The 26,875-nt window shown below is 42.0% G+C and overlaps 1 protein-coding gene across 7 annotated transcripts in view; it reads right to left on the reverse strand.

Annotated features, from left to right (window-relative positions):
* The window catches only part of DPYD (dihydropyrimidine dehydrogenase), a 362,954-nt gene extending 351,440 nt beyond the window's left edge, over window positions 1–11,514 (reverse strand). For 2 of the 7 annotated variants that reach the window (XM_087733365.1, XM_087733358.1), the window contains exon 1: window positions 10,506–10,774. Coding sequence is in view for 3 of the 7 variants with exons in the window: in XM_087733358.1 (XP_087589484.1) it covers window positions 10,506–10,526 (21 nt within the window). In the remaining 4 variants the exon portion in view is untranslated. Of the gene's footprint in view, window positions 1–4,849; window positions 4,880–6,965; window positions 7,096–10,505; window positions 10,775–11,365 lie in introns of those variants that run through there. The other 5 variants (XM_087733362.1, XM_087733363.1, XM_087733357.1 and 2 more) reach the window with 5 other exon arrangements.
* Window positions 11,515–26,875: the final 15,361 nt, after the last annotated feature.

Here is a 26,875-nt window from a genome sequence, read left to right on the forward strand (position 1 = left end):
GCTCTTTTAGCTATGGTTTGCTCTTTTGCATAATAGTCTGATGGTTACTGGAGTCACCCTGGAAAGACAAGACCTCCATCCCCATGTTCCTGCCTTCCACGGACCAGGACGGAAGGCAAACCTGGATGAAGTTGAGCTGATTAGCTGTTCAGCTAAGATTACGAAAGCAAATCAGAGAGCAAGTATGACAAGAACACTGCTCCAGCACTAAAAGAGTTTTGACCCAGCTCTCAAGACTGCTTATATATTTTTCATTAAGGGCTCATTGATTAAGTCCATCGAAAACATTATGCTGGGAGTTAAAAATGAGCTAACTTTGCTTTTGTGCCAAATACTTCTTGGGGTTCCTAAATCAGTTCATCTTATCTCCTCACCTGGTGCCAAGGTTTGGCAGCATGCAAGCTACTCTGCTTTACTTAAGAACAAATATTCTACAGTCTTCCAAAAAGTACTTCTTATCATACCCTAACAAAGAGCAGCTGGCCCTTCAGCAGTCAATAGTATTGGTTACCGCTGACTACAGACATTTTACTCAGACCGTAGGTTTTTTGAGAATAGATAATATTTTCATTTTTTCTGTTCTGTATTCTTTTCGTTTCTGCCTTTTATCACCAGTGTTCCAGAACAGCTTCTGTTGTGGTTATCTTGTTTGATTTTTTTTTTTCCTCCCAACTCTTTTGTCACTCTCTCACTTCCATCTGTTTTGGAGAGCTATGTATAAGCTTACTAAAATCTTTAAAAATTTTGCATTTTCAATTGGAACTGAAAAAAGGGCAATATCAAACACAGTTTTAAAATGGAAGCAGGATAAGTCCGGGAACCACCTCTAATCTCCCATCTCATGTTCCTGTCATTAGCACGCACACACACCCACACGCAAGTGTGTGAGTGAATTTGCACATGCTGACTTCGTCCCTCAGATTCTGAAGACTGCCAAGATTATCAGGGAGGGAGGTATACCTCTAACACTGATGAACAAATTTGTTTAGGCTGAAATCAGATCTTGTATTCACCTGTAGTTATATTCCAAAATATTACACTACACACGATACTTTGCGCACGGATCCTCACACCAATTACTGATAACATTCCTTAAGAGCTAGTACATAGACCTAAAATGACACACCAAGAAGGACAGCAGGCTTTAATTTCGTCCATACTAAATCAAAGCCAAATCTGGTACTCATTGCCATTTTTGCCCTGAGCAGTAAGTGATGGAGTACTTCTTCAATACTGATTTAATTTACAATTAGGGTTTTCCTAAATGTGATGGCTACACCCTATCTCACAAACCTCATTTTTAACCTTAACATATGACATAATATGAAAACTGCTGATACAAATAAGTGACTGCTTTATTATAAATAAGAATACTTAATTTTTTTTTAAATGCCTCATAAATCCACATTAAGTCTACCTTATTGATTTCAGAAAAGTTCATTTTATTTCCATAGCAATATTCCATGATTTGAGCACTTAAAAAAACCCCACTTTTCTCAGTTTTAACTGTCATTGAAATATCCTTCGTTTCAAAGATATCAAGAAATTATCACTATTCATTTTCAATACAAAGCCTCTTACATTTCAGCTGTCATTCTCAAAAAATCATACTGAAAATAGTGTTTCTAAGCAGAGTTCAGTTGCAGTGTAATAAGTAATAATTTCATCAATTAGCAGTATTCAGCATCCACTGAGAGTTCTCTCACTATTATTTTATTCATAGAGTCCTTTGTGGAAGTAGCATACTAAAAAGATCCATTTATCCTTCAAGGTTTTTCATAAATGTGTCATACATCTTAGAAAACAATTGGTTATTATTCTCGCTCAATCTAAATAACTATAATAACTTCCAGGTGTAAAACCTCTTTTTATACTTCCAATCTTCTTTACTCACATTATGGGTCTACATTTTTAATAACCTATTCTAACACTTCTACCTACTTTCACACATGCATTCTGGAGTTTTGCATGGATGCTAGACATGCCTGGATAGGAGGGTAGTCAGCTTATTGTTAACAGCAGAACAGAATTGGGTTTCATAGAATGCCCTCCACAATCAAGGCAAAACCGAGCATTTTATAATGAGCTAGATGCTAGTATACATCCTAAGAGTGCAACGGCTGTAAAGCAAAATGCTGTGATCGTTACATTCAGCAATAGCTTGCTTGCAGCGCCTATTTTATTTCTCCTTTCGTCTAGATCCCTCCACATATTTATCAGACCATCTCTCCTCACCCAGAAGGACACGTCCTGCCTTCTGTCCTCTCAACTGAAGACTGCAAAGGGCTCCCTTCAGAGCACAATATTTCTTAATCAACTAACAGAGATGCGATTGGGCAGCATGAGGACCTCTTACAAGGCTGGGTAGACAGCCCTGTGCAGAGCATACAGCACAACCAAACATTCCCGTCTCAGGAACTGTAGCCCAAATTTCAGTGACGCATCTCCTATGCAGCAGCCTGCTTCATTCTCCTCAAGTTGGTTAAATGTTTTGTTGACCGAGAAAACCCTGGCCAGCACAGTTCATTCCAACAGAAGAAGTTTCAATTCAAATAAGGCCTCTCAGAGCACAGCTAATAAAATCACAACAAAGAACCAAGGAAAGTGTGCAGCAACATATTAATAAATAAACTATGTACCACAACAACCTCTCTGAAAATGGCACAGAGTCCAATCTCCATAATAAATATAAACCTAATGACATTGCTCATATGACTAATACTTGAAAGAAGTGCACCATTAGGAAGAAGAGATTAACTAACATCAAACTTTCAAAGCAGCTTTCAATTTTTCCACCTCATTTCTACATTCTCAAAGTGTGCGCACAGGTACATCTATTAAACAACCTGCAAACATCGGCAAGATGTGTAAATCAGACAGTTTGGCTGCCTGGACACTTCTGTCTTTAATTACATATATAATTGTTTTTGAATCTGAAATTAAAATGTCGGAATGCACCATGATTGCCTTTAACTGATGACTACCATCCCATCTAAATGGAAATATTTAGATTCAACACCTAGATATTTTTAATTAGCTTTCAAGTGAAGTCACAGGCAAGCATATCTGCCTTCTCCCATTTGCACTGTTGGTCTCAAGTTGAACTGGAAAGGCCAACCATTTCAATGAACTAAAATAAACGTAATTTTAAGGTCAAGTCACTTGTAACACTTCAGGCAGCAAATGTCATACTGAAAATAAAATTGAACCTTGGCTTGAGCAGAGATGAAAGATTTGGCATTTCAAGGACTTCATTGTGTTTATCACTTTAAATTTACAAATAAAACACTGGCATCACATATATTAATATTTATCATACTAATAAAGCTTTCTGCAACTATACGTATAAATACTGGAAGCACTTTTAAAAACAAAATACTTTTACAGGAGGTCTTACCCTAATTTCAAATGGTGAAGTCTCTGCAAGACCTAAAAACACTCAAAATTCCACATTGGCTTAGTGAGGCATCTCTGGTAAGAGACCAGATGTCTCATAAGAAGGTCTAAGTATTTTGACAGAGGGCAGAAATGAAATTGCCCAACTCAGTCCACAGCACAAGAAAAACAAGGATGTTGAAAAATTGGGTTATTTCATTTGTTCTGAGACTACACATCAAAGGTACAGATGTATTTCTCCCCATCCTTAGCATGAGCAGCATGACCCAAGTACTGGCCACGTAAGGTTGACACTCTACGGCTATTGGACAGAGTAAGTCACCTCCCACCACTCACAAAGCGTGCTAATACACTGACATCTGAGGAATTAAAATATCTCATGGCTTTGACTAAGGCCTACCACTGTTTAATGTGGAACCTCCATTTACACTAAGCCCTTCACAAATACACTTATAGGTTTGATATAGACACGCTAGTCATCCAGATGATGGATTTCCAAGGAGAATAAACCCCTCTTCTGTCAGTGATTTTTGAGCTGTCTCAGGGACAGAGTACATATCAGAATTGCTTCACGAAGAGATTCTTGCATTCTTCCTGCTTGTATGGAAAACTGGATCCCTTTGGTGTAAATCTGAGCTGAGAATGGTAATTCTACTACAACTTAATGGGTAATACCTTATGAATTGGATAATATTAAGAAAAAACTCCTATACATATCTTGATTGAAACAGTCCCCAAATGTACTTGCTTTGGCATTTCATCCTCACTGTGTCTTCTAATTTTTGTTGTTGCCATTGTTTTTTTCTAATTATATTTAAAGAAGCTTGCCCACTTGAATCCTATATTCTTTGCCATCTGCAACAACAAAAAAGATTCGGGTATTTCTTATAGTTGTAAGACTCTATGAGCAGAAAAAAAGGAATTTAAAGTTAAACTTCAGACCCAGCCTGAATCACCTCTATTTCATAAAAGAATACACCTGGCCAATTTGAAGGCAAAATGTTCTTCTTATTTCTAATAAGCATTATTATAAGAAGAAAACCAGAGACTTTAGTTCATTTCCTCTGCTCTACTTCTTAACCTGCTTTCTCCCCCAGTCCCAATTTGACCTGGATATATCTGATCTTTTTTTATATTTACACTTTGAATTATGGCATTGCATTTGAACTGCATGCAGAGCGAGATGACAAAATGCCCACCAAGATCTGTGTAGCCGATCTCTGTTGGCACATTTCACAAACCGATGCTCTGCACATGTAAAAATGCCAGAGATTTATGCTGTGCTGATCTGCAAGAAGAATTCTGCCCTTAGTATACAAATGACAGCAAACGAAAATGAAAAGACTTTGAATAACATGCCCACACAAACGCCACCCTCTGAGCTTCTGATAAGACATTTATGGCCAAAGGTTTCCTAATCCCAAATGTTTGATTTCTTTGCCAAATCACATACTTGCCGAAGTCTCATATAAAGGCACAAATCCTGCTCTTCTCAAAGGCGATGGCACAGGGCAGGGAGCAGAGTGTGTAACACTGTACTGATGAAATAAAAAAAGGAATAGAAATCATATGCTAATAAGAGGAGGGAGGTTGCCAGGCAACCAGGGAGGGAGAGAAAGCAGTTTTTGATTTGAACTCTGTGCTGTCAAAGGGTTAGCGTAGCCAGAACAAACAGGACACGTTCAAGCCAGCTTGTCTGCAGCCACCAGGAATTTTGGCTTTTCTCAACATTTTAAGTAGAAGTGTGTTCTCAACTCAGTGCCAGCTATGTTTGTTCCCTGGGGCATTTCACTGACACTGGCAAAATGGCATAGGATAGGATGGACAATAGATTTTTAAAAAGTGTCCATTTGAAAAGCAGCAGCATGTACCTTTGGGCAGCAAAAACTGCACCATGCATGTAGACTAGCTTGTAGAGATAGCTGTACAACCTTGGATCCAAGCAAGCCCCAGTCCCTCAGAGACAGCCACACCTCTCTCGGCTGCACTGAAAACTGTGCAAGTTCTGCCCTGCTGCTAAAACCGCACCCCTTCAAATGCCTCTCAAAAGGCTGCCCTGCACCACTGCACTCTTGTCACATCTGATGGGCAAAATTCCACCTTACAGATCTCAGCTTCCTAGATCAACATGTAGTTTTACTTTCTTAAAAGATGTAACACTAAGCAGAGGAAAGAATAAAATTCAAGTCCAGTCTACAACATAAAATCATCATGAAATCCATTTACATAACAGAAAGGAAAATGAATTTCAGTTCCTTCTTGGTTTTAGAGTCGTTAACTGCAGCGACAACCATCGTAAATCTCATAACGGCCTGCGTTTCTCATAAGTCCCAACCATGAGAAAAGGTGGGAGTAGCAGGTCTTATTTTAAAGACCTTCCTACAAAAAGAGTAAAATTTTTAAAATGTGGAAAAAATCGGAAGTTGAATTCATGAATAACATTAAAACTCAATGGTCAAACGAAAATGAGAAGTACAAGAGTCATTTTTTTTTTCCCCAATATCATTATTTTGGAGAATTTGACTGAATTTCAGTGCTACAACTTAGCAGACTATCGGCAGTGGAGGCAAGACCGTACATAATTCTTTGAGCATCAACAGGATTTGCATGTACAACACAAAAAGATAAAATGTTTCATACAGAAGACTTTCCTTCCTACTTGCCAGACCAGGTTTTAACTTGATGAGTAAATCATATTGTTCAGTTCTCCAAGATAGACATGATAATTGTGGTCTATAATCTTCCACAAGGTCTTGGTAATCATGCTATAATTGCTGTTCCACTCAGCCAAGAGTTTACTACAATAAAACCACTAAAACAATAAAAGAGCTTGAGAAATTCATTAAACAAAAATAGCTAAACAGGAAGTTTTGTTGCCTCACTGATTGTTTGTCAAATGACCCTAGAAAGACACAGCCATCAATCTGGAACAGCCATCTGATCATCACGGCAAGCTATAAAGCAATAACTTCAAAAAATCCTACATATTAAAGCTTCATTATGGAACTTCAAACAACTAACAGGTACCTACAACAGAGAGAGACACTGTAATAATTGGGGCTTTTTAAAATAAAAGTTTAGCCTAGATCAAAGAAAGCTAGCTTCAGCTATTTATTCACATAATCTTTGCTTGACACTTTTGCGAGCCATGTTGACTAGTAGGATTCCCTGCTATCTTGCTGGAGGTTTCCTGTGTTTTTACACTATTTTCCAATCCTTGCCCTGCTTCCCCCTTTAGAGGACACCAAGCTTAGCTCTCAGACGTACCCTCAAGGCACCGCCTTTGCTACCTGCAGTCCTTCACTGTTCTAGTCCACTTGTATTAGGAGAAGAATAAACCTGACAAGCGAAACTTGCCTACCTTGCTGTCGTAGCCCATGCTTTGTAACACCCGCTAAGTATATATCCCAGGGAAAGAAGAACTGTCACTGCTATCAAACCTGCTACTTTAAGTGGTATGGAAACTGCAGGCTGTACAATAAAGCTTCCTTGAGACTCAGGGGCACTTCCCAGGTGGCCCTTGCATGAAGCAAGGAGCATGGTACAAGAAGTCCTGTTCCCCCACCTACCTGACCCTGGAACCAGCTGCAGCCCTTGAGTTCAGGCGTGTTGACTGCATCCTTGGTGAGCTGCTCAAACGGGCTATAACCTCATTCCACCTTCATTAGCGGCCTTCAGAGAGCAGTGTGTATCTTGCTGCTGAGGAAACCCAAAATCAACACACATGCACTGAGGAACTCCTAGAGCCTCCTCTGTGTCCTCACTAAGGTCAGCACTCAATGGGCACAGTCTGGCCCTTAAAAAACACTCCTCTCCACCCTGAAGTTAACGTAGTTTGTAAAGCTTTTGTCCACAATAGGCAACAGCAATTTACTTATACCTGTGGATTACACTACCACAGAGATAAGAGTAGAGTGCACGAGAAGCACAGCAAATGTTAGCTTTCTAAAGTAACACCAAATAAAGATACATGGATGAATTTTATAATAACCTTTCAAACAAAAAGATGTGATTTAAGAGCCATCTATACTTTCCAAAGCTAATGAACAGAAAGCTTGACACAGTTACAGTGACAATATTCATTATATTATATGTGAAAGCGCCACAAATTTACCCTGGTAATTCTCAGGCAATTCCCAGATTGCTATTTCAGAACATGGCTCTAGCCCTTCACACCTTTCCTTTTATTCTCACAAATGAAGCATCAGTGCTGACATCTGGAAACAGCTACGACAGCATGCCAGGTACCCAGCTGCTGGCCCAGCAAGGAATTACCCATTCATCAACACCCAACTCCCCATTAAACATATGCAATAGATGATTCAGAGGGAAGGTTAGATATGTGAAATGCCAACGTACTCTCTACCTACTGTAAGAATGATAATGCTGTTTCATACTAAGGTATGTTGGGGGGGTGGGTGTTAATTTACTGTCAATTTAGATTTGTGACAACAGTGCAGCAAAGCATCTCTGCTCTGCCGAGAAGAAGCCCTTACCAAGGAAGGCTGGCAGTCCTACTCTCACGAGCTGTAGACTGGATGGCAAAGAGCTAGAAAGCATCCACCACCCAGACATCACCGAATGAGATGACTAGAGGGACTGCAGAGAAAGACTGGACTGCAGTCAGGAAAACACAGCATGGAGAGAACAACATTAAGTAACGTCATTCAAGGTTGTGTCATCCTGCATGAACTCAAGAAACTGAGTTAAGATTCTACTCAGCACTTCTCAGTTTTGCCATTCCTCAATTTTTGAGTACTTCATCTGGCAACTTCAATTCTTTACAGAACCCTGAAGTTTCCAACAGATACAATTATGTATGGTTTACACACAATGATAGTCAGGAATCAGCTAAAAAAAAAAGGGAAGGCAAAAAAAGTAAGACTTTCTTTCCCAGAGTATCATTGGGAAAGGTATGTATGAAGCCTGTAAACACTATCTGGAGTTTGAAAGTACATTTAACATACAGTTTCAGATTACAAGTTAGAAAGGGAATGCTGTCCTCATACCGTAGATTTCAAAATTCCTTACAAAGATCTAGGGATGCAATAAATAAAAAGCCAAGACAAGCCCTTGCACCATACATCCAAGGTAGGTACTTTCACCTGTAGCTATTCTGGAAAGGGCTTTTTTTCCTTTTGCTTAGAGTTTCTGCACCCAAGGAATATTCCCAGCATGTTCTGATAGGTTTGACCAGATTCCACTCCCTTCTCAAAAAAAAAAAAAAAAAAAAAAAAAAAAAGGCAGCATTTGGGTTTTGTAGGGTTGACAGTTGTTTGGGTTTTTGTTTGGTTTTGGGGGGTTTTGTGTCTGGTTTTTGGGGTGTTTTGTTTTTTTTTTTTTAACACTAACATTTTTTGGAGAAAACCCTATATTTTAATCACAACACTCCTAGTCTTCCACAATTTGGAAAGCAGACTTTTAGAACAAGATTACCTATGTAATTTCTTCATCTTCTTTAGTTAGGCCAAAAGATTTCAGGGACAGGATGCCCAGGAGCTGAAGCTGCTTGGCTAAGCCAACGAAGGGGGATAAGATTCCTCAGGGACAGCTTCCTGGAATTTTTCTTTTATTAAATAACTTGCAGAATTGGCTGTGATTTTAGCTGCTTCTAGCACAGATTCTTGGCTCCTCTTTAACCAGTGACATCAGTCTTTTCATCTGTCCTTAACTATCTAAATAAATGATAAAGTAGTACCAAGACTCCAACGGTCATATTTAATATTTTAATTATACAAACTATGTTGTGTGAGATGCTAACCGCTGAGATAAGTTTAATGAAATCATTCATTCAGTTTTTATACTGTAGTCAAAAAAAATGACCAAAACATTCAAGTTGTGCTGCTAGTGCTCATGTTGATAGACTTCTCTGCTCAACAACCAAATTTCTGAGAATGTTTATCTACAGTGATATAGGTTTAGCTTACACGCACTTTCCCTACTTCAAAGAAAAAGATAAAATACGTTTTTATTGAAAATACACTACTTTTTTTTCCCCAAAAAAAGTCCCATGCAGGGGTAAAAAAAACCAAACAAACAAACAAAAAAAAACCCACAGAGAGCTGCAATTAGACTATGAGTAATTATTGATATATTCATCTGGGAGACAAATAATACAGTGACTAAATTTATTCAAACAGATGGGGAAAGGACAATGCATTTGGTTAGAAGTAGACTGCGTTGATTTCCTTGCTAATTTAAATGAGTGCTGAAAACAAAAACACAGGAAGATACTGACCAAAGCTTCTATTTTCAACCTGAGAGTAAGGCAAACACTAGCCTTTTTCAAAATACCATCAGTCTTCTAAATTATGTAGTGCTGCACACTATTACCAACACAAAATCCAATATATTGTTCTTTGAATCTGAGTCAAACATATCTAGAAATGCAAAACAATGTAATCCCAGAAATATTTTGCATGAGAAATTTGAGGAAAGTACTGAAAAACTTGTACAGCTAAAAGTCAAACTTCTGTAATAGAAAAATGAACTTCAACACTTGAAGAAAAATCCCAGATTGGCTGCTCTGAAAACACTGAGCTGGTAAAAGACGGACAGTATTGATTTCATACCACAGTGCCCCCCTAACTGCTGGGAAGACTTCTACGATAGGTCGTTTTTCCCATCCATTCCATGTTTCAGTTTTATCAGAGTATTTGCAAGAGCATTTCTGGACGTTAGTCATGGTTTGAGCAGCAGCTCAGTTAGGAAATGGACTGGACACAAAAACTCAATATGAGAACTGATGATGAAATTCAGTCACAACTGACCGAGAGGTGTATTCAAGCTGCTGCTGTGCACGTTTATGTATCATGGCTGGGCCCTCAAAGAGCTGCAGTAGCCCACCCTAAACCTAATATATTTTAAACTTCAAGGCATACCACAGCAAAAGGTTGTGTCAGGCTGGAACAAGACTGTCAAACTACAAGTTGGTTTATTGTCACTTTGTTTTTCGTAGACTCTCTAAAAGAGCTGAAGCTTACAGCCACGTGCAAGGTCCTGTGAAGGGTGGGGGAAAGCTACCTTGAGTCCCAACCATGCAACCTGGCTAACATCAGCAGGACTTTGCCACGTTACACTGCACGAGCCTTAGTCCCAGTCCACCTCACCTCCGCCTTGTACCAGGCCATGTCCGGACCCTACTTCCAAGCTCCCAGTCCAACCTGCGGCAAGGAATGCCATGCAAAAACGTGAAGTGCCACAGGTACTGGCAGCCACTTGCAGCAAGGGTGCTACTCCTGCCATCCTGCTCAGCATTCCATGCAGTTATTTTACCCCCAGGAGACACGGTGCGGTGCATCAGCTCAGCTTGGCCCGCAGCGGGACAGTGAGGAACTGCAGGCCCGCAGACCCCTGACGGCCCAGGGGCAGCTGCGGGCCGCTGAGGCCAAGGCCGTGAGGCGCTGCGCGAGGGCCCGGCCCGGCAGCTCGAGGCCGCCCAGGGCCTCCTCAGGGCACGGCCCCCGAGCAGCCCCGCCCCGCCCCGCAGGAGCCCTGCCAGGGCCGGGAGGGAGACCTCACCGCGGGGGACGGGGCTCGCCCAGACCCAGCCCTCGACTTCGCCGGCGGGGAGTGACAGGAGGCGGCGAGGAGAAGGGGAGGCGCCGGGCGCCTCCCCCTCACGCCCCCACACACCCCTCGGCCGCCCCGCTCGCCGGGGCGAGGGAAGGGGACGCGGGGCGAGAGCCGCAGCGGTGCCTCAAGCCGCCGCCGTCCGCCCCCGAGAACGGCTGCGGCCGCCCGGGCGGCAGGCCAGCCCCCGGGGCCGGAGGTGGCTCTGCCCGGCACCGGCGGGGCTGCCCGCGGCGGAGCGAGGCCCCGGACGCCGCGGGCGGGCAGCGGCAACAGCGGCGAGGCACTTCCTAACGCCGCCAAACTTTGCTGGGCGCTGCCGGCCCGGGCGCGGCCGCCGGGCAGAGCCCCCTCCCCGCTAGCGACAGCCGCACGTCCCGGCAGGGCGAGTGGGTACCTCAATGTCCACCGGGTCCCGGCTCAGCACACGAGCCATGGTGTCCGCACCGCCACCGCCTTCCCGCGGCTCCCCGCAGTCCCAGAGTGGAGCGGAGCGGAGCGCGGGAGGAGGCGGAGCCGCCAGCCCGGACAGCAACGCCCAAGTGGGCGGGCGCCCCCCGCGCCGGGCCGGGGTCGGGGCCGCCCCGCCGGGCAGAGCCGCGCCGGGTCAGGGGGCGGCCCGGCGGGGCGAAGGGGCAGGTCACCCCGCGGGGCGGGGGCGGTCCCGGCCCGCCGCCTCGGCGCGGTGAGGGCTCGCCTCGCTTTACCTCAGGCCCGCGGCGGGCGCCAGCGGTCACCGAGGGGAGAGGCGGCGGCTCGGCAGAAACCCTCCACAGGGGCTTCACGGCACACAGACCCCGCCGGGAAACGGCCCCTCAGCCGCGGGCCTCGCACGGCGCGGCCGTGGCATCGCCGCTGCCCCAAGGGCAGGTGCCCTGCGGCCCAGCCGCAGCGCCACGGGTTGCCACAGCACCCCTCGCCAGAGCCCACGGGCACTCGCCCCGTCTCGGTCCACACGTACGCCACAACCTCCTTCACTGTTGTCCTCCCCATTCCCTGTCGGTGGAAAGGGAAGCGGGGACAGGGCCAAACCTCGCCCTGGTGGTTTTTCCACTTCATGAAAATCGCACAAGAGGAGCCTGCACGCCAGGGCCGCAGCGAACACGGCTGTGCTCAGGGACACAGCACCTCTCCTGCCCAGAGGCCAAGAGGGAGGACCCTTCCCGGGGTTACACACATGCACCCACCTTCCCAGCATTACTGGCCTGGGCTGTCCCTGAACCTTCACCCTGCTCCCCACAGGGACAGCGAACCTTCCCTCAGGAGAGTCCCCCCTGCAGAAGCCATCCTGCCGCAGGGAGTGCCACAAAGGCCAGCACGCCAGGTCACACCGCCTCTGTGCTCTCTTAAGTTTCTTTCCTCCCAAACATTGCAGTTGTTTAATACCTCAAACACAATATTTATGGTATCATTGAAGTAAGCATTCCCACTGCAACATGCCTAACAAAGAAGTTCTGCCTTCCCTACTACCTTAGAAAACAGCAAAAGCAAGAATTCTCCATTTGGAATAAAACCCAAACACCGTAACATCAGTTTCTAGATAGCACTTTCAACTAGCCACACCTATGATCCACCAAAATATGAGAGCTTTTCTCATCATTTCCCAAGAATAGAGGAATTTTAATTATGACCTTTGCTTTTCCTATTTGCGTGCCAGGCAACTTCTTGGGTTCTTTCTCCCCTTCTCAAAAGAGAATCCCAGATCTGGTCTTCAACATACTCTTTACAGCACTCATTTTATCCAGTTAGCTTTCATTCTGCTTTCCTTTATTACAGCATTAAAAGGATAAAAAAAGGGCTTCCCACTCTTATTTGCTTTATAAAAAGCCTGAAAAACTCTAAGTAGCTTCTGGACACTGATGACCCTTTGGGTGCAGTAGAGAATAGGTTTGCCTTTTCTCTTCCTTTCATGTCTCCGGAGAGAATGCCTCTTACGGAATAGCATGGAAATTTTTCTTTGCATTGTAATTATTTTATTTCTTTCCATCTCTGTAAATGAGCACTTTCAAGATGCCCAGTGGAGATTTTGTTTCCCTTGTAAGATGCAGAGAAATAAGGTTGTGGTCTTTTGTGTCTCAAGCGAGAGCTGTGTTTTCTCAAGTCTTTGCTTCAGCGCTATCGCATAACAATTCTTGCTGATTACAATCACCCATGCAAAGCAGTTAAAGTGTTGGCAGGAAAATCAGAAGCAGGATCCCCTGCATTGCTAGTACTTATCTCTAACGAATCCAAGAGTCTGGTTCATTTCATTAATATTGACATTGCTGAGCAGCTCAGTGGTCTCTGGTGCTAGCTGGGGAGTTTTCTCATTGTTTGCTCCCGATCTACAGCAGTATATTGACCATACAAGTGCATTAGGCCCATAAGTCATTTTCACAAGGAATATGTCCATGTATATGAAAAAAACTGCTTTGTGTCCAACCATCTACGGTTTGCATCCATTTGTTCTAAAGGAGCAGTTACATTAGAAGAGACTAGCAGCAGCCACTGGGATCTCCGGTTTCATTCTGTCCTACCAGGTTTTCAGCTGTTACAGATAACACTCTTGAGGAACCTCCACTTCTCCTTGGAAAGTGTCATCATACACATTTTCTCTTTTGCTCTGCAGGTTATAAATTCCTGGTTACCCTCATGTTACCTACCAAGCCGAATGAACCTGACACCTATAGGATTTTTGCCCCGTGAAACCAGTGAATAGTAAACACCATCTAAATTTCATAGAAGTAGGATTTTCCCCTGCAAATGAAGCAGGACTTACTCTGCCAATAAGTACAGGTCAGAGAAAGGGATTCAGAGCCCTAACCATACCCAGCCTTACTTCACAATCCATATTTCTTGGTAGAGTGGGCTCCTCTTATTTCCCCTCCCACACATTTCTCCTGAGGATCAACTTATTGTCTGCAAACCACGGCAGTCGGCCAGTCTGTGTCAGCCTGCTGCAGTTGCCAGCTTCCCCCAGCAGTTCGGGAGGGCTGGTCTTCCATGGATCACCCTTCTGATCTCTGGATTCTCAGCTGTGGCAAATAGTGCTCTTATCAGCACTGAGCATCTGTACAGCTGAACTTTGTTTCATGAAATAAACGAGCAGAAACAGGGAGACATGCACAACATTCATCAGAGTACAAGTATTCCCACTTTTCTAAAGCAGAAATATGAAATTTTAATAACAGAAGGTTACGCAGCCTAAATATACTTTGGGCTTTTTTCCTGAAGAAGCACTAAGCCTCTGATATTTTTTCTTTTTTTTCCTCCCCCCTAGCAGGGTTTTGAAAGTAGCAGAAACAGAGCAGTGATGCTAAAGACCTAACTTTCACTTCTGGCATGAAATGCTGTTGAGGCTTGGTTGAATTATAGGCTTTTGAAAATTGCCATTAACCTTTTGTTCCTTGTGCTCTTCAGGTAAAATTTGCTCACATGCCAAAGAAATAATTGCACGTGAACTTTCTCAGAAAGCCTGCAGGCACTTGCTGCTACCACAGCAGCAACAGCCTTGTGCTGGGAATGGCTGCCTGGCTGGGAGGGCAGAGGAGGGCAGGGCAGGGCAGGAGGCAGCGAGCAAGGCCACGTCCTTCAAATTCAAATGGTTCCAGGAACACAACCTGCAATCTAAAACAAAAGATTCCTCCTCCAGCCATTGCAGTAGTTAATCTGTGAGTTTAAAGGGTAAACTGTAAACTCTGAAAGTTCAGCGTTCAAATGCTGGCAGTGATGTATTAGGGAGCCTAGAGGTCTCAGCATACTGACATATCATACAAGCAACTCCCCACTTTTTCCCTCAAAACTGCCCCTGATTCACATCAACTCAAGTACTAGAAAGACAAGACATTCCAGACTTTAATTTGCTGTGCCATTGTAACTTGGGCCTGGTCTTTAATCACACACTATTTTTATTCCAGGACCAGTTTCCTCACTCACTGCATATGATGAAGAGTGATGGTTACAGTCTCCCAGCTGGCATCTCCCAACATCTGAATGCCTGATTTAGCAATCCAGATTACTCATTACACATAAGCAAGTTCATGGGATTCAGGAAAGGCTGAAGTGAGCCAAGGTGCTCTTTTACCTTCGAGTACATCACTATGACGGTGCACAGATCTACGTTTCAGTTATTTGCTGCTGCTGCCGCTTTCTCACCTCCTAAGTACAACAGTCTAAAGGTGATACATCCAGTATGCAAAGGGTCCAAGAGAAATGAGATTAGCAAGAAAATGCCATGAAGATCACAAGCTGCTTCTGAAGGCCCCCAACAGCTACTCAGATGTTAGTTTGATTTCTTCCCTTACACTAGGAGTCACAGTAGTAGTGGTGTCGACTTTCCCAGGACAAGGCAAATCACTATTAAAGTTGAAAGAAGTAGCCCCACTGATTTCAGTGCCAGGTTCATCAACTCTGAAGACATCTGTGTTGCCTGTCTTCACTGCACTGGTGTCAAGGAGGAAACAAGTGTATACACATGAAAAAGTTAAAATGTGAGAGGGAGAGGTTTACTGTACTGGTTCTGAAAGGTCCCTAAGTGAAGGGCCATAGAGTAACTATGCCATCCTTTGTCCTCCCGCATCCTAATCCAATCCAGAGGGACTGGAATTCAAGAGTGAATTTGGGAAGTCTTGCTCTCACTACCGCTCCCAAATAGCAGTGTTGATCTTGAAGGAAGTATATAGTTACAACTTTATGCATTTCCTCACCAATTTAGGGAAAATGCTCAACGTAAAACATTCACGTTAGCGAAGTTTACCTTGCCTTTCTAATCTGTTTACCGTTAGGTTTGCAGTGCTCTTCAGAAAGAGTAGCTACACAGGATTACCCAGGGTATGCCACAGTACAGGGGTACAAATGCGCTTGAAGTGTGAGATATACATAATTATAAATTCTGTTAGGAGGAAACTCTGACCATTACTCAGACATAGCCTTTGGGCATGGAATTGTAAAGCACAAATAGATGAATAAATAACATAAAATGGCCACCACGTGAGCTTTGATAAGTGTCCAAATGCATTTTAAACTAAAATGAACTGTTCTTTACTGAGTCCACTAATTTATTCCAGCCATCTGTGGCAGTGTAAACAAAAGCTTGTCTCCTAAACTGCTTTATAATTTTTTAGATGTAGCAAGGACCATGAGTTTCAGCATGATCATCTTGGGGAAAAAAAATTAAGCAAAAAGAACCCACATATTTTCACACCACAAACATCTTTTGATAACTACTATCATGCAATTCAAAGAAATATTAAAAAGTAAAACTTGTTTCTGGCATAGCATAATGTTTTCCTATTTAAATGCCACCAAATGTTTCTTTAGGATATTTTAGGGGATGGAAAAATCTGGCTTTTTTTTTTTTTCTTCCCCCCTCCAGTCTCCAGTGATGACATCTGCAGACAAATCCTATATTTATTGCTAAGCTTGAGAATTGCTAAATCGATGTCCTGGGTTTGGACTGGTCCGAGAGTCTTTTCTCTGTATGTGCCTCAAATTACTTTCAGTCCGTTAATGTGCTTCTCATGTTGCTGTACCTTAGCTAGGTGGAATCATCAGGAAATCTGAGTGTTTATAAGCTAAAAAGTATACACATTTAGCATGAGTCTTCCCTGGGTAAAAGCAATTACAGATCTCAGATTAAGATGGGGTTTTGGAGCACTGAACCTGGCTGAAAGTACTTTACAGGAAGAGTATGTGGGACTTAATTTTAGAGATACTAAGCAGCCACTCAGTTACATCAGACCAAATTATCCTTTCTGGACAAAAAAGTGAATCCACTATAGGATTTGAAAATTTAAAATCACTTAGTTGCCTCTGAGACATTTCATGGTTTCGGTGGTGGAAGGGGTGTCACATCCATCTCTTTCAGCCCTGGGTGTTAGAAGCAAAGGGTGCTCCTTTCCAGACATACGAACCTCTGGGGTGAGAAGAGTGCAAAGTTTTGTTTTGAAGGATCAGACCATTTGTGCCAAGGCCCAGTACATTGCATTATTTGCACCTTCCACATTCTCTGTGGCAGCAAGTTTCTGGCAAGGGTGAGGTCTGCCTTTTGAATGAGACCTGGTTTGGAGCCTTCTCACTGTGCAGCAGTGAAGTAGGACAAAACAATACTGATTTCACCTGAGATTCCTGTAGATGTCAACCAGCTGGTGTCTGTGCAAACTGACCTTCCAGCCCTCCCTCCCCCGTGCACAGAAGGCTTCCAAGTCTCCAAGAGGCCAGACTGCCAAGCTATTAGAGAATGGGTTTACTACATACCTAACTTCTGCCAATAACAAGTATTTCTCCATTCAGGTAAATATTAGAGATGGTGACTTACTGCCTAACTTATGACCATGCAAAATTAACTACTTCTGTGCTTGCAGTTTCAAAACAAAGCATGCAGTGAGATCAGAGGAAGATCAGCCTCTAAAATAGGCAGACACCACAAATATATTCACTGAACTATTGGTATGAATTCACCCCTTCCAACAACAGCAGAAGCATCAGCAGGAGTTGTTTTTTGTTTTGGTTTGGTTTTTTGTTTGTTTTGGTTTGTTTGTTTGTTTTTTTAATAAGGATTCTGTAGTTGTGTTGCTTTGCAGAGATACTGACGAGGTACAAAGGCCTCTTGAATAATTTACAAAATACTACTACTATTTACTATTGGTCTCTATAGTTGTAGCATAACTGATTTCAACTTTGATAGCTTTTCAAATGCCTCACAAAACAAACACTTGACAAACAAAATGGCTACTGTTTGCTTTTTTAAAATGACTATTTTGTAAAGAAAAACTGCCACCAGATTAACATCCTTGAAACAAATAAACTGTTGGTGTGTTTGGATTGTTCTTATTTATAGTTCAAAAAGGAACAAAAAGGTTTACGTTTTCCTAAAAGAAATAAAATAACTGATGATAACTCAATGTCCCTTTAAGTAATTGCAGTTAGTCCTTTGTCTCCACAATACATCCATTCCTCTCATGGCTGAAATCCCAGCCGTACTTGGTAATGTCCAGTGATCAGCAACAGCAGTTTTAGGCAAGGTTAGTACATTTTTAACACCTTCAGCTATGCCTTGTGACCAAACAAAAAAAAAAAAAATCTGACAGTCATTGCAGAATCTATTATTAAAGTACTAATGAGAGCACTACAAAAGAAAAACCATAGCAACTGATAGGAACTATATGCTAATCTCATCATAAGCCAACTTGGTAGGCAGGTTTATCAGAGAAAACTTAGTTTTAACAGGAAAGGCAAAACAAGAATAGAGTTACCTTGTCTGATTTTGTAATGTGAACATTTTCCTTCTCCCTAGCATACATATAATGCATGACATTCCCAGAGGACTGTCTGCTTGCTTGGAGATGAAGATTTACAAGTGACATTAGTTGTTTAGTTGTGCAAGAGCACATATTAGTTTTATATTAACAGACATCTTCCCTTTTAGTTATTATAGTACACAAAAATTAAAATTTTCTTTTTCATGTTACTTACATACTGAATTGCCATTAAAATAATGAAGCTTTCTCCCTCCACCAGTGCTCTAGGTAGACACTAAACAGGACTCTACACATCTTTAACCCAACTCTTTGCAAGCCCGTGAGTTGCTTCCTGTAGAGAGTTCCATTTACTTGCAAAAGATTCATTTACACTGGCCTGTAACTTCAGCAGTTGTGGCCATACACACAGTGAAATGTACTGGTCCTATTACAAGATTTAAACACAGAGTTAAAAGGCTGTAAGTTGCAAATCATTTTGTAATAGAGGCTACTTTATTTTCCAGGTCTTTACAGTGCTCAGTGCAGTGGACCCCAACTATAACTTGGATTTTATAATAGTATTCAACAGTCATCAACACTTAACAGACACAGGTGATTAACTTGAATATTTTGTTTAAGCCAAGCAATGAAATATTGCTGGAGAAAAACTGTCCTATGGTGCTTTACATTGCATAAATAATTGCTGTAAGGTAACATAGTGCTTGGGCTGGAAACATGAAGTAGAAACCCCCAAAGCACTAACCAGTACACCTTTTGCTCTGTAGCTTCCAGCAAATAAGGCAAAAAGAACAAAAACTTGACTAAGCTTTCCACGGGGCAGTTCAAGAAAATTTCTCTTCCCTACCTTGCTATAGAGCTGACTTTTATCCAGGACCCGTACACTGCATAGAAGAAAGCCGATTTCCACTTTCAAATCTCAGATGTGGCTGTAGCCCCCAGCTGATGGTACATGATGATGGATAAAGACTATCCACAGCCTCAGTTATGGACTGGAGGACTGATGATCAGATAATACAAACGACTTGTAGTACATCCCTACGTCCTTGCTAAACTACTAGGCTGATGGCAAACTAGTCATCTGTCTTGGACTGTTTTGAGCAAATTCCTGAAGCCTATTTCACCACTTCAGAAATAGCTAACTTTACAATCAGCAACAGTTATTGCCTTCTTGGCAAGGTTGAAATGAATAGGAGAAATTAATTCCTACCCAAGGTCCCTTCAAAATACAGGCAAGACGTTAATTCTCTGCCATCCTAGCCTAAGGTAGCAATTGTCAATAGGACAAACACTCTGCATCATCATTTTCTCTCTAATTTAATCAAGGTCATATTAGATCACTACATCAAATCAAGGAGAGTCAATTTGATCAAAAAAAAGAATCTGAGCTAAACCAGTTTCCTTCTGGAAATTAACCCTTTATCACAAACATTATCCATCAATGCAGACCATCTTATTTCCACTGAAAATGACTACTGCTATAGAACACACATCATGCTTTAAAAAATAAATCCTCTCCCACCAAATAAAACAAGATTACATTGTCTAATCTCATGCCTAAATTTGTGGATTTTGATCAGATTCAAAAATTTAATCCTTGCTTTTATTTTTGTTTCCTCCCAAACTACTACTTCTACCTTTGTCATCGTCTTCTTTGCCTACCATTAGCCCCATAATACCAGTCAACCTTATGACAGCTTTTCTAGACAAATGTCTTGCATACACAATGTCATCACTTCTCTTATCGTTTTACGAGTTTGGGGATTTTTGCCATGTATTATATTTAAGTCTCACATAGGAAAACAACAACTTTCATGGAATACTGAAATGAATGCCTAACAAAAATAAACTGTATTATGCTGGATGCTATTTACCTCATGCAGGGTTAGAGCTTAAAAAAAAAAAAAAAAAGATCATGGTGTTTGTGAAGCTGTCCGCTTCTCACACAAAGGAGCAAAGTAAAAGGTTTTGTATTTTCTTGCTGGTGTTTTTTTATTTGTTTGGTTTTGGTTGTTTGGTTTGCTGGGTTTTTTTTCTTTGCTTGTTTTTAAGATTACGTCCAGTAGAGCTCCTTCCCCAAATTTGTACCAATTACCACTTTTTTCATTGCAGCACCTACATATCCAACATTTTACTCTAACTGCATAATAATCTATTGCTATGGCAACTTTTGGCTAAGCTGCATTCCACCTTCCAGCAGAATGCCTGCAGTTAGGTGGACTACAGCCACAACAGCCAGCTGGGAAAGTGTGATCTCCACCTGGCTGGGACTCATGAAGGGAGAGAGGGGCACAGATAGAGTCCTTTTAGCCTACACAGCAAATTCTTGCTTCAAACATTCTGAAAACTTGAAGGATCCCTCCCACGTGCCTCATAACACCTACATCAATAGCTTCTATAGCCAAAACATTTTTTTTAAGCTTGTCAAATACTGACAATGAGATCATACATATATGCATACTTGTCATTTCACACTTATTGCAGAGAGAACCTATATCACTGTCACTGGATATATTCACTATAAGCCTGCAAGGAACAGAATATCATAGGATTTAAAAGGCCTTTTTACTTTTTATTCTTTTTTCTCAATCACAGTAGAAATTAATCATCATCATATAAATAAAGCTATTGTAAATACCAAAGTCAATGGAGCTATGACAATTAAGATTGACTAAGGATCTCCCACACACACACAGCCAGACCTGCAGTTGAACCACGTTGTAACAGACTGGCTGGCCCATCTGTTTGTTACGCTTGTTTGTTATTCTCCCATCATATACTTAAACTGTCAGCTCTGGTTTTGGGTTATACGCTTTGCAAGTACATACCAGCCATTTAAAGATGATGAGCTCCCCCCACCCCCATTAAAGCCATGGTAACACAACTTGCCTTGGATCTGATTTTGCACTGCTTGAGTAATGTGCCACTGAGCGAGTACTACTCACTACAGCTGTGGGTTGTGATCTTGCAAGGGACAAGCCTTAGCATCAGCAGGATGAATTTGAAAGGGTGCAGTCTGGCAGAGAGAGACATAGCTGGCTTTGCTTCTTCAGTAACACTTTTTTTCCTTTTAAGTCTGTACCTCCATCTCATATTACTTCCACAGCACAAAATGAAGAGGGGACTAGTAGACTAGAAATATTTATGACTAAGCATAACCTCAGTGTTTTAGAGTAGGAATAATACACTTTGGATAACAAGTGCCGTAAGTTCTATATAGATCTGTGAATTTTGGTAAGCTGTATTGTAGGGTTTCTTTTTTTTCCTTTAAGGTTGAAATAAAGTGCTTTTCAACAAAACCAAAGTGCATAGAATCCCTTTGGCCAAAACACATTTGGTTGGAGGACAACATAGCTTGCCATTTAAAATTTCTACTACTTACTTTATTTTTTTAATATACGATTTAGGGCTCTATATGTGGATTGTGATTTTTAATTTCAAAATCAGTTATTTTTGCTATCTACCAACTATAAGATGCTATATTTTAGCACCAAGATACTGTAATGAACCACTAGTTCAAGATTTGAAAATCTGTATATACTTATGAATTTGTAATTTCCTTCTGGCCATGGTTGAAAGGATTTTTTTTTTTCCAAAGCATATCTGGATTTGACAGATGGACCACTCAGTGGACAAAGAATTGTCTGGATGGTTGCACTCAAAGAGTTGCAGTCATCAGCTCTATGTCCAAGTGGAGACCAGTGACAAGTCGTATTCCTCAGGGGTCAGTATGGGGACCAGCACTGTTTAACATATTTGTCGGGGACACGGACAGTGGGATTGAGTGCACCCACAGCAAGTTTGCCAACAACACCAAGCTCTGTGTGCGGTCAACACGCTGGAGGGAAGGGATGCCACCCAGAGGGACCTTGATAGGCTGGAAAGGCAGGCCTGTGCAAACCTCGAAGATCAAAAAGGCCAAGTGCAAGGTACTGCACATGGGTTGGGGCAATCCCAAGCACAAATACAGGCTGGGCAGAGAATGGATTGAGAGCAGCCTTGAGGAGAAATACTTGGTGGTGTTGGTTGTTGAGAAGCTCAATATGACCTGGCAATGTGCACTTGCAGCCCAGAAAGCCAACTGTGTCCTGGGCTGCATCAGAAGTGTGACCAGCAGGTCAAGGGAGGTGATTCTGCCCCTCTACTCCCCTCTTGTGAGACCCCACCTGGAGTATTGTGTTCAGCTCTGGGGCTCCCAACATAAGAAGGACATGGACCTGTTGGAGCAAGTCCAGAGGAAGGCCACGAAGATGATCAGAGGGCTGGAGCACCTCTCCTATGAGGACAGGCTGAGAGAGCTGGGGTTGTCAGCCTGGAGAAGAGAAGGCTCCGGGGAGATCTTATAGCAGCTTTCCAGTACCTGAGGGGGGCCTACAAGAAAGCTGGAGAGGGACTTTTTACAAGGGAACATAGTGATAGGACAAAGGGTAATAGCTTTAAACTGAAAGAGGGTAGATTTAGATTAGATATAAGGAAGAAGCTCTTCACCATGAGGGTGGTGAGGCACAGGAACAGGTTGCCCAAAGAAGCTGTGGATGCCCCATCCCTGGAAATGTTTGAGGCCAGGTTGGATGGGGCTTTGAGCAATCTGGTCTAGTGCAAGGTATCCCTGCCCATGGCAAGGGGATTGGAATTAGATGATCTTTAAGGTCCCTTCCAACCCAAACCATTTTATGTTCTAATATTGCAGAAAGTCTGTCTCGGTGTTTGATGATAATTAGCTACAAAATTAACCTGCTAGAAATGTTATTCATCAAAATACCATTGAGTCCTGGGAAGACTGCAAGCCTCTGTTGGGAAGTTTCTCAAAGGCAGGCTACTTGGTTGCATCAGGTTTAAATTACATAAAGTGTTGATTAAAGTCTTTCTGAATTAACTATTGCCAACTTAAAAGGTAAACAAGACCATTCATGTGCCTGTTATTTTAAGGGAAAATTTAGGGCCAGATTCTTGACTATGTTAGGGTACAGTTGTACTGCTCCACAGCAGCCCAGAGAGGCTGCTAACATAATGGTTGCTATTCTACCCTGACCTTGCAAGCCTCAAAATATGGGTCAGATTTCCCCATGGCTCAGATTTTATGGACATAGTGACCATCAGCTGTGCCTTGCCTCATTTGTAGCAGCAGAAAAGGAGGCAAAGGACAGCATTTATACACAAGCTCAGCATCAGGGAAATGAGGATTAAAGCTTCTTCTGCAGCTTCTTTCAGGACTACAGTATGTCCTTTGCATTCTCCAATTTGTTTAGAAAGTATTTAATTTCTGTATATTGAAAAATTCTGTAAGTCTGCCAACATCATTATTTGATGTTCTGTTTACTAAAGGTCATTATCTGTGATATCTGCTGTTTGCCAAACACAGTGCACGTTCATAAATCAAGGCATTCACTGATGGAACTTTGAGGGGTTAATTTTGCCCAGTCAGCTATAATTAGCTGCAGCAAAGCTCTGCATCTTCCAATGAAGAAGCCTTTAGCCGTCCCAAGCAAGGGGGCAAATAGTTTCTCCTCAGATGAGAAAGCTGTTACATATGGCAGGAGTCCACCAGGATGACTTGAGACATCTTTCTGGATGACTTTATGTAGCCCTTGACTACACGAGCAGTCAGGTCCCAACTTCAAGGATTTCTCAGAAGGATGTGCTGTATGAAAGAGTTCAGAACATAATCAAGAGCAGCCATGGCTATATCACAAATGGTTCCTGTTAAGTAACCACTGAAACAGTCAGTTAGAAGGAAGGGTACATCTCTAACCTTAAGAGCAACCGCAGTAAATGGAGTTTTTAAACCCAAAATACAGTTTTAGCCAACAATTTCAACACAAGCAATAGCAATGCATGCTCCTTACAACAATTTCTCAGAAAGCCTATGCACCCAGGGCTGCGACCAGCAAGCCCAAGGCATCACGAATCCTGATTTAGGATCCAACACAAGGTGCTGACAGAAGCGACCCGTGGGACAGACGAAGCTGTACACGTAGCAGAAGCTAAACCCTTATCACATAGTCTCTCAAAAGAGACCTTTAAACTTTCTGCAAAGTCATAAACAGACTCTGGACCCATTTATATTACTGATAACTTCCCTGAAGACAGGATCAATTCATTTCCTTGTTTTGATTATATAGAACAGCACACGTCGTTTCTTCTAAACCAATGTGTACCTGAAGTTCATCATCTCTAAACTTCAGGGATTGGCATTACTTCCATTAAAGATGACAGTGATACTGAATACAAAGAGTGAAGAAAAGTACTCGAAATATGAGTCCATTTAGGCCAAGTTTTAACATTGTAACACCTTGATTCCTACTCGAGTAACTGAGCATCTGAAGTTTCTACAATACCGATATCGCTCTATTATCAGTATACACTCCACAGTAGGGTTTGTGGGGTTTTTTTCCCCCCCTCCTTTTATGGTTTAATAAATGGTCCGTACCTCATGTTCAGAACACTGATATCCTAAATCAAACTATTTAGTCACCGGACACATCAGCAACATTAAGCCATTACATCTACTTGTGCTCTTACTACCTCCACACTAACGGAGCCATAGGGTGTTTTACAAAGAAAGAGGCATGGGAGGATGTATAAATAACCAGAACGTGCCTTATGTTTTTCTTCTCAGCTCTCTTCTAACTCTTCGCTACAGGCTGTCACATCTCCCCTTCCTCTTTTCATTCTGTTTTTACCGTCTCTGAAATTTAGTCAGACCTTTTTTGAAGTGCCACAAGCATACCCCTGGGGCTTCACATGCTTCTTTGGTCTAAGCCTCTTCCTTTAATACACTTTTCCCCTTGTTTTGTTATCCCCTCCCCTTGTTCTTCTACCACCTGTTTTTCATCTTCTCTTCTCACTTGCCCTTTTTACCATGTGGAGCTTTTGCTTTTAACTCTGTCATGGCATCAGGAGCCTTTTTTTCTTATTCCTCTTTAATGAACAGTTTACATTTGAGTATAAACTCAGTCTAGTTTTGCTCTTTTCCAAGCATACTATGGCTGCATTTGTAGCATTTATTTGAGTAAATAATGGGTCTGCAGGACACAAAACAGACTTTTAAACCAAAGTAAACCTCAAGATGTTAAGGAGAACAGTCACCTTCTCTCTGATTGATCCTGAGTCTTAGGGGATAGTCTACATCTGTTATGAGTTTGAATTATCCTCCTGTTTGGAGAAAAGCCAGAGCACTGGAGGTAAAAAAAACAAACAAACCACAACACAACCCAAAAAACCTCATAACCAAACATCCTTTTGATAAAGATGCTTTGGATGTAATGAAATTAATCAAACAGCAATGCAGGATGCATAGTGGTCCTTTACACCTAGTTTAGTCTAGGTGGCTTCACGGTTTCCAGGTAATTATGGAAAAAAGGAAAAATGCTAGTAGGGGGGAAAATTTTTCTTTCCCCACCTCTGTGGATGAGCATTAAGAAGTATTTCTTCCATATCAAGTTACTCTAGTCTATGTTGCATTTCACCTCACATTAGCTTGAGTGCTGCAGCAGAATGTGAAGTTAACATAGGGTAACATATGATGAACTTCTTTTGCTCCATGGGGAACTACAACAATATGTACTAAATTGTTATTAAAAACACATGAATTCTGAGCATCTGTGGGAATTCCTTCCTTGTGATCAGGATGGCTGAGCACGTTTCTCATTATTACATGTTCAGAAAAGAGTGAGCCAGTCCTTTCTTTAGTAAAAAGATAATGAAGAAAGCTAAAGCAATTAGGATGTAAAGTGAAGTGGCCAGCAGTTTGGCAGTTGAAAGTCAGCCTGTCTCTGGCAAAATCAGGGCAAATCAATACTAATAAAGAATTTGGCCTAATAGTGGCAGGCAGAACCAGAAAATAAAGCCAAAAGGCAGACTCAAAGGGACTTTCAGATACAAATAATAATCTTCATAAGTTAAAAAGGAGAATAACTGCAACAAATAGGCCCAAGCATACAGGGACACTGTTTGGTACAGACCAGATGACCTCTTTCTAATTTCTCAAAAAATATAACAGTGCAAATATGAGTGAAGTGAGGGGGGAAACATATTTTTTTTTTCTATAACCTCCATGTCACATACACCATAGAAAAAATCATTACTACTCTCCAATCAAAGGTATCAGGGAAGTTGAAAAAGGAAAGTCCAAGACTCTTTAAGTCAGTTGCAAAACTCACCTCTGTAATTAAGTTCTCTAAATCAGTAAGATTCCAGCAGAAACTAAAGAATTGATTAAGGAGATCCTAACATCGTAGCATAGATCTGTTATTCCTTCTAGTGACTCTTCACATTGGAAAAAGCCCTTGATCCAGCAAGGACCTGTTCCTGCTCACCTTGAGCTCTATAAGCTTTTTGGTCCTGCTAGGCACTAATTGATTTCATTGAGAGCCGGTGATCTTAAATTAAGCAAATTTAGCTCCAATTCATGACCATATGTGGAAATGCCTATCAGAAGCAGCAACTGTTTCAGAATGCAGATTTGCTCTAACCTCACCCTCTCCTGGGGCAGAGTAGATGATATGACAGAAAAGGGAACTTCAGCTTTTTTTGGTAATTTGCAACTTATACAGGATAAGATAGGTCCTGACCCTCTATGCTTTCCTCTTACAGTCTGCTCTTTGATCTAAGGGACCTTGGTTCAGAGGCTTGCAGGCAATACAGAGCTTGCATGCAATGAGCAGGCAATA

This window comes from Nipponia nippon, unplaced genomic scaffold, assembly GCF_047370975.1.
Source record: "Nipponia nippon isolate SJK-2023a ecotype South Korea unplaced genomic scaffold, ASM4737097v1 scaffold_5, whole genome shotgun sequence".
Lineage (NCBI taxonomy): Eukaryota > Metazoa > Chordata > Aves > Pelecaniformes > Threskiornithidae > Nipponia > Nipponia nippon.